This window comes from Protomyctophum bolini, assembly GCF_963924005.1.
Source record: "Protomyctophum bolini genome assembly, chromosome: 20".
In the NCBI taxonomy this organism is placed as follows: domain Eukaryota; kingdom Metazoa; phylum Chordata; class Actinopteri; order Myctophiformes; family Myctophidae; genus Protomyctophum; species Protomyctophum bolini.
This window is the reverse complement of record NC_137881.1, coordinates 25,041,596-25,049,615: the sequence shown is the minus strand read 5'-3', so window position 1 is coordinate 25,049,615 and position 8,020 is coordinate 25,041,596. Positions and strand designations below refer to the sequence as shown.

Genomic DNA, 8,020 nt, shown 5'->3' with positions numbered 1-8,020 from the left:
TGAGACCCTAACGGGTCCATTTGGTTCCATTTGTACACTCTCTGAGTTACTGACCCATAAGGGTCCATTTGGTTCCAAATTATCATTTAGCTGGGTCCCCCCTGGAACTCCCTCAAGTACCCCTGGGGGTCCCCGGCCCCACTTTTGGAACCACTAGACCGAAGTTACTGACCGAATATACAGTGGCTGAAACTCATGTGGAACTGCTGCTTTTGAGATGTGATGAACAACATTAGCAAAATATGGGAATTTATTATGGCTGATATTAGAGACGTAATATCATAGAGTTGGTTTATTGCTGTGCTGGATAAGTAGCTTATGTTCACGATGTATAATGACAAGTAGGCTATAGTAATGTTAATGTATGTGTCATGTATATAATACATTACATGTGTCATGTAATAATGTATATGTATTTTTTTCTGGCTTCATCCTCATAGCAGTTTTTGTATTGACCTGCACTTTAGTTTGACTGTACGCATCCATACTGTAGGTGTAGGCCTACACATTTTCCCCTTTTTACATTCTTTAACTGTTTATATGATGGATTTCCTTTTTTTCATATAAGTGTATATTTGGGTATGTCTTTCAGTTCTGAATTGATACATTGAAAATGGAGGACCCTGATGTAAACAAGTCTTAGTGCTTTTTCTGGTTTTATCCTCGTAGCAGATTTTGTATTGACTTGTGTGCGTTTGTTTTGTTTGTGATTTCTTCTCCAAAATGTAAAAAAATGCTTTAATACGTTTGTATATTTTCATATAATAAACTTTGCATCCTCTCCTGGGAGACCAATCCCATTTTTTTTAAAGCACTTGTGAGCTGCTTGCAGTACTCCTCATCAACCAGCAGATGTCACACCTGACCTGACACACTGTAAACTTTTGAATGGAAGCTCCTGCAGATGTGGATACATTCTAACTTTAAACTAAGCTATCCTACAGAAGAAAATAAGAGTAGGCACCTGAGAAGAATGGGCACTTCAAGTTCAAAATCAAGTTAACTTCTTTCCAAAATCAGAAATTAAAACAAATAATGCTTTGGAAAATGTTCTGAAGTAAGAGGCTATACATGATTCGAAGACACCTGCACATTTGACCAATATTTCAACAATTGTGGGTCTGTGGGTCATTCAAGTCCGCAACACTGTAACTTTGTAAAGCTCCCAGTCAAGGCTTTATAGATTAACGTTTCAACACAGTCTTCATCAGAATAGTCAGTCATTATGAAGTGTAAATTTTGGTCCGATAATGATGCACCTGTTGCACCATGCACGTTCAAATCATGTACACTTATATACATTACTTAAAAGAATTGTAAGCACTTGTATCCTTGACATTTAAAAATAGCCAATTTCACAGCGAGATGCTGAGACCTCTCAGACGGCCAAATAAATAAAATACAATTAAGCAATAGTGGTGTGTGTGTTACTGTCATTAATGGCACGCCTGCCTTGCTGCAAGAACAAGCAGAGTTCTGTAAGCAGCGCAGAAGTGCCATTAATGACAATAACGCACACCCTCGAGTGTAATATTGCAATAATGCAACAGTTACCCTTAAAACTAAGATAGTCGCCAAAAAATGACAGATGAAGCCACTACGACCACCAATGTCCCAAGAAATGAGCTATTCTTTAATTCTTTGTTTTAATTAGGTGTTCCATGATGCTGGTTTGAAGCACGGCTAGAAGGCCGTTTCAGATTGCTTCCTCGAAACGACCTGTTGTATAATGTTTTATTCACCACCATAAACACACAGCTTGGTAGATTTTCTGTCGTTTTATTTATTGAACGTAAGACATCGACATTAAAATGTTAGGTCAGTGTTCCATAATACAATCTTCTCGCAACAATCCAAACCCATCATGATTCTCCTCCTCATCTCTCCCACCACAGTAAATGCTCTTCAACGGTGATTCACAGTCGTGCACAGTGTGTAAGTTAAGTATAGTGGGATGGTAACACAGCTGGGATAGAGAACTGAACAGCGGCCTGGTATGATGTGATTAAAGTCTACAGCGCTCACAGACAGGCTTCAGAATGAACATCACAACATGTATGCGTAGCGACTACACGGTCAGCATTACAACATGCACGTGTAACGTGCGAGGTCGGTAAGGCAAATGGAGTCGTTTATATGCTTCCTTCAGATCGCAGCCCAATCCTCATTTCTCTAATTTGATGCGTGATCCGTGCAGGTTTTGGGGTTGCTAGTCTGAACAGAAGCCTTATTAAGAGAGAGGTATCAGGTAGTGAGCGTGGAGAAGAGAGGAGAGGAGAAGAGAAGGGGTCTTTCTTTCTTTCTTTACCATCGTGAAACCGTCTCAGGAACAAAGCACAGTACCGTGACTCCACAGACTCCCAACCTGTTCTCTGGTTCAGGCCACGTTCGCAGCTCACACCCATCTGACCACTAAACATAGCATGTTTTTAGGTTTAACGATCGATCAAATCAAATCAGATTTCACATATTGCACATTATCATTATTATCAATCGTGTTTCGGCTTGGATGAGCAAAACCAACATACCGGTACTTCAAAAGGATTAGTTCATCCAAAAAATGACTTCATCTTTTTAACCCATTCGGAACGGAAACCCGTTTTAGTGTTTTAGAAACATTGGGATAACGTGTGCAAATCTTTAAATATAATATATTCAAAGATATATATATATATTCTTTCACAGTGAACATTTTTAACTCAAAACTTTGCTTCTGGTGGGTCTATGAAACGGTCGGCGGCCAATTACATATTTGTAATATTTGGAGTCCTTCACATAGAAATGATGATTTAGATTTAGAATCTAAAGAATCAAGTAGGCCCTTGCGGGCCACAGATTGGGAGTCACTGGGCAGATACTGAGAGAACACCGACAAGATCATGCTGAACACGGCTAAAAAACGATTATTAACTTATTAGTCCATATTAATTCATAATCAATAACAGCCGTCTGGATTGCAGAGGTCAGACAATCAATGAAGGAACACACACACAGAAGCAAATGCATACATTCAACATACATCATAAAATACTGTTGGAAGAAAGAGGTGCTATTTTGGCCCAGTTGGTACTAATTGTGATCTTATATGTCTGCTATTCTCTCTGTGCGAGAGATTAAAGTATGAATCGGGTCAATCCGTCGCGTCCGTGATGGATTGTGATCTTGTAGGTCTGTTATTCTCGGCCGTCGCACAACGTTAACATAAATTGGCTATAGGTTGTTATTATTTGGAGTGATGATGTATAGAGTGAATATGGAAGTACAGCTCTTCCCTGGCAAGGCAAAAAATGCCAAAACTCGATGCTGTTGATGGCAGAATTTTATAAATTTCCTGAAAAGTAACATTTTGGACAGAGCAGAGGTGATACATTTTAGTGCATAATGGCTGTGTTTGTTTACAAGCTGTCGCCGTGGCTACTACTGTACGTGTTTGCTGGTGTGGAAAATCGTGTTGTATAAAGGTTCAAAGGTCATCATTCACTACAGACATACCGTGAAATAATACTCCATGTTGGAAAGGTTTCAGTCATTAAGTATTTACTACAGAGATACTGCCACAACGTAACACTAGTCACTAGTGGATAGAAGAAAGAATATGCTCTCGTCTCTCGTCGGAAGGCAGTGTAAGGGATGTTCTTTCTGGTTAAAACTAAAATGTTGTTTGTTCCTACCTAACCTAACCCTAAACGCAAGCACGGCAGCAGCACGTGTTTGAGCGCATGTCCGACCGTTGTTTCCGCATGTCGGTCCGTTGGTGTGTTGGTGTGTGTGCATCGCGTTTGTTAAAAAAGCGCTCTATATTCAGGTTCCCGTTTCTCCCCAGCTCTTCAGTAAAACACATTTGCAGGTTGACAGGATGACGTTCCAACGCATCCATTCCCGATGCTCTCCGCTCACTCGTTCTTTCTCTGCTCATCACTTTCCAATTTAACTTGCTTATACATTCCCACGTATACGAGTTCTCTCCCCGGATTGAATGAATTTAGCATCCCCAAAACATGAAAATGTATTCCGTGTTTACTAAAAAGAGCTGGAGAAACAGGGAGACATGGCCCCGTTTACCGTTACTGAACAGACACTCAATAACAATATAGAGCTATTTAACACTTATTTTAACCAAAAGAATATCACTCACACCACCTTTAGACAAACAGAGACAGTTGTGGAAGAACAGGCCTGGGGGGGCGGGCGGGTGGGTGTAGCGGCTGAGCCACTACAGATCATCGGGGCTCAGATCATCGGGGGCTCCGATCTTCTCCAGGGTGGGTTCCATACCCCAGATGTCCTTGGCGTACTGAGCGATGGTGCGGTCGCTGGAGAACTTACCGCAGCCGGCGATGTTGTGGATCACCATCTTGGTCCACTCTTTGGGATTCTGTCAAAAAACATTGGAGGAGGGGAAACCAGGCGTCATAATTCTTATAGCTATAGTACTGTATAAGAAACCTCATATTCTCCATATCATTTCAACAAGAGTTAGACTAAAGCCGGCGAAACTTAAGGAAGGGACGCGAGTCACATTTGCTGAAATACATGGCAGTGAATCGGTGTTGATTTTGACAGCTATTTTTTTATTTTTGTTTTCAGTCAGTCTCTTGAATAGTTTTAGTCACATTTTAGTCACCTGGAATGTCTTGGAGTCCTGGAGTTTTAGTCGGCTAAATATAAGATAGTTGATTTAGTAGACTAAAATGAATTTTGGCGGGCCTTGATGCCGTCGTAATGACTGATTTTACGCTTGCTGAAAATAGTAGATCTACTATTTTCAGCATTCTAACATTTTAGTATAGTTTTTATTTGTTGACAAAATCTTAGTTTTAGTCATCATAGCTTAGTTTTCATTTTGTTTCCATTTAGTTTTCGTCAGTGAAAAAAGGTACGACGATGGACGATTTTTTTTGCCATAGTATTAGTCGACAAAATCAATACTGCAGTGAATGGACCAGCTCATGAACAAACACTATTCATTGAGACCTTTGTCATCAAATAATCGGCTCAGGACTATAAAAGAAGACATATCACAGACATAATCACTTGCTTTTTGATGTGCACAGTACAGGGTCTAAACAGTGTAAGGTATCGTTTCTGTCTTGGCGGTATCGCAAGATTTGGTTGCCAGACAGGAAATGATGGATAGTCTCGTGATACTTGGCACGTTCGGAAACTTAGTTTGGGCTCTTTAGATACCTCAAAAAAATGACAGTGTACATATTGAAAAGCAACACAGCAGACAAGAATGTGTTGCTTTTCAATATCATGTCTTATTTTATTTATCAATGGTCTCAACCATTCATAGTGTTTGTTCAAAATGACGTCAGCGACCTTTGTTCCTAAGCTTCCTTGGACTAATGTCGTGAAAATAGCAGATCTACAAGCTCACAACGTGTCTTGGGTCTGGTGTTTCGGGTTTTATGGAAGATGAACATCCTATTGCTAGTTTGGTCAATGTAGGTACTTAATATTTAGTATTACTGTAGGGATTGACCTTACCAGCCTCATGGGTTAGTTAGGGTTTGTGCCTGCTTTACTGTAGACTTGGCTGCATGCCATCCGAAATAACAGATCTACACTCTCAGAGTCCATTTGGTTCCATTTGTTACACTCTCAGAGTGAGATCAACACTCAGGGATACTACAGTACAGTGTTATTGCACTCACCTTGTACAGAGCACTGACTTTATCTTGAGCTTTGATGTAGGCCTTGTAGTCGGCAAACACCTTGAACCTGCAACGATACACAACGACCACATGATTCACACAATGCACGGCAAGGCTATTCATAGAGCACGTCAAGTACCACTAGTGGTGCACGTACAGTGGTTGGGAACCTCTCTGGGCTACATAACATTACATTCAATCCACACTCCATACTGTGGCTTTGGAGGCAGGGGGGTGAAATGTGTAGTGTGTAGAGAAGGCACAGACAGACACAGACAGACATACCAGCTGTGTCAGTTCCGTGCATGGATGCATGAGTATGGCATTACAACAAGCTCATGATTGTGTCAGCACGTCCCAAAGTGCTTATTCAGTGGTGACACAATGTCTCTGTCGTCACCGACTTGTGCCTGTCATGGTGCAGTAGCATGCTGACAGTGTTACTAACCTGTCATGTTAACAGTTTTACTAACCTGTCATTGTGCAGCAGCATGTCGACGATGTCCTTGAAGAGGTCGGGCTGTTCGGGGCAGAAGAAGCCAGAAGAGATCTGGTCCATGGCCTGCTTCAGCTCTGGGATACTGTTGTAGTAAGACATGGCGTCGTAGCTGGTGGGGAAAATGGGATTCAGTTAAAAAGTGAGTCAAGTACAAGTAAGTCTGGAGTCTTTGCTCTCGAGTCCCAGAGTCAAGTACCAAGTTTAGTTTCAAGTCCCATAGAAGTCCTAATCTTATTGGAAGGCATCAAGTGACTTGAGAAGACTTGAAGTCTCAAGTCAAGTCACGAGTCATTGGCGTTGAAGTCCAAGTCGAGTGAAAGACTTGAACCCTAGTTAGTGTACCTATTCTGGGGCGAACAGTCGTCAAAAATAGCCCACAAGCTCACAACATGGTCATATTGAGCCAATGAAAAGTATTAAAAAGCGCTTCCGACTAAACCTCCTAACTCCATTGGAAGCTCAAACCACATAAGTCGGTCAAACCACATAATCGGCTTCTGCGCAACAGCAGAGATGAAGGGCCTTATAGTGGGATTGTTTTTACCCCTTCTTGTCCATGGCCTCCACGTCGGGCACCCTCATGCCGAAGATGAACATGTTCTCCTCGCCCGCCTCCTCCGCCATCTCCACGTTGGCACCGTCCATGGTGCCGATGGTCAGCGCTCCGTTCAGCATGAACTTCATGTTGCCGGTGCCCGACGCCTCGGTGCCCGCCGTGGAGATCTGCTCCGAGAGGTCAGAGGCTGGGATCACTGGGGGGGAGAGAGAGAGAGACAGAGAGAGAGAGAGAGAGAGAGAGACCAGAGAAAGGCGGGGCGGGGGAGGGGGGGAGAGACACACAGAGAGAGACAGAGCAAATTAAAGCAAAAGCAAATGTCAAAACTGAAAATGTGTGTAGTGCCCGACCGATCTATCGGCCGCCGATAGAGCGTCGCAGTCCCGCCCCCGACGAGCGGGACTGCAATTTACCATTCATTTCCCCCCATTGACGTTTCACAAAGTATGTATTTAAAGACCTGTAAGCCTCTGTCAAAGACAACTTGGATCGTGACAACTGACAACTCATGACAATAAACAAAATAAATTGGGCCGAACAAATAATTAGAAAGAAGAAAAAAAGGGCAGGGTACAACACTTTCTTTGTCGTTTTCCTTCTTTCTATTCACGCACGCACGCACACGTTTGTACTAGCCGAGCACCGAACCGACCTTTCTCCGCCAGCGTGACCTTGTAGTTCTCCAGGAAGATGACCTTGAGGCGGTCGCCCACCACGGTGTCAAAGTTCACCACGTCTCCGATGGCTGTGATGAGGCGGATGATCATCTTAGCCGTGTGGTACCCCGGAGCAGCCTGCAGGGGGAGACATTAACCAGCAACGGTGTTGTACAGCAGTGTTGATGGAATAAAGCAAAACAAAATCTCAAGACTGAAAATGTAACAATGCTTTAGGTATGATCATTCTAAACCTATTGTTGTCTCCACCAGGCCGAAGGCACGGGGAGAGAGTATGTTTTGCACTCTGTGAGTGTGTGTGGAGCCCAAACACCTCGTAAAAGGTTTCTTCGACTATGCATGCACCTCTTGGTACCACAGCACCTCAAAGGCCCTTAAAACAAGGCTCCAGACTTCCCAAAACAAACTGTTCAGGCTCCTACTTGGCCTCACCCCCCCGAACCTACCTCACCCCTGCCCACTTTGACAGGCTGGAGTGGCTGCGATGTAAATGCATGTAACCAAATGTCAAATTAGGCATATAACGATTGTAAAGTACCGTATGTAATATTGCTCACCTTTCCTCCAATCATAATAGTCCTAGGGGTCCATGACTTATTGGGTTCCTTCTTGATGCCTGAAGAAAAAAGAA

The 8,020-nt window shown here is 42.8% G+C and overlaps 1 protein-coding gene across 2 annotated transcripts in view; it reads right to left on the bottom strand.

Annotated features, from left to right (window-relative positions):
- Positions 1-1,763: 1,763 nt before the first annotated feature.
- Positions 1,764-8,020, bottom strand: part of LOC308335603 (glycogen phosphorylase, muscle form-like) — a 30,740-nt gene continuing 24,483 nt past the window's right edge. For both annotated transcript variants that reach the window (XM_080792693.1, XM_080792694.1), the window contains 6 exons: positions 7,947-8,005; positions 7,365-7,506; positions 6,701-6,908; positions 6,131-6,265; positions 5,658-5,724; positions 1,764-4,375 (listed from right to left, as the gene is read on the bottom strand). In XM_080792693.1, coding sequence (XP_080648819.1) covers positions 4,214-4,375; positions 5,658-5,724; positions 6,131-6,265; positions 6,701-6,908; positions 7,365-7,506; positions 7,947-8,005 — 773 coding nt within the window. In that variant the 3' untranslated portion in view covers positions 1,764-4,213. The remainder of the gene's footprint in view (positions 4,376-5,657; positions 5,725-6,130; positions 6,266-6,700; positions 6,909-7,364; positions 7,507-7,946; positions 8,006-8,020) is intronic.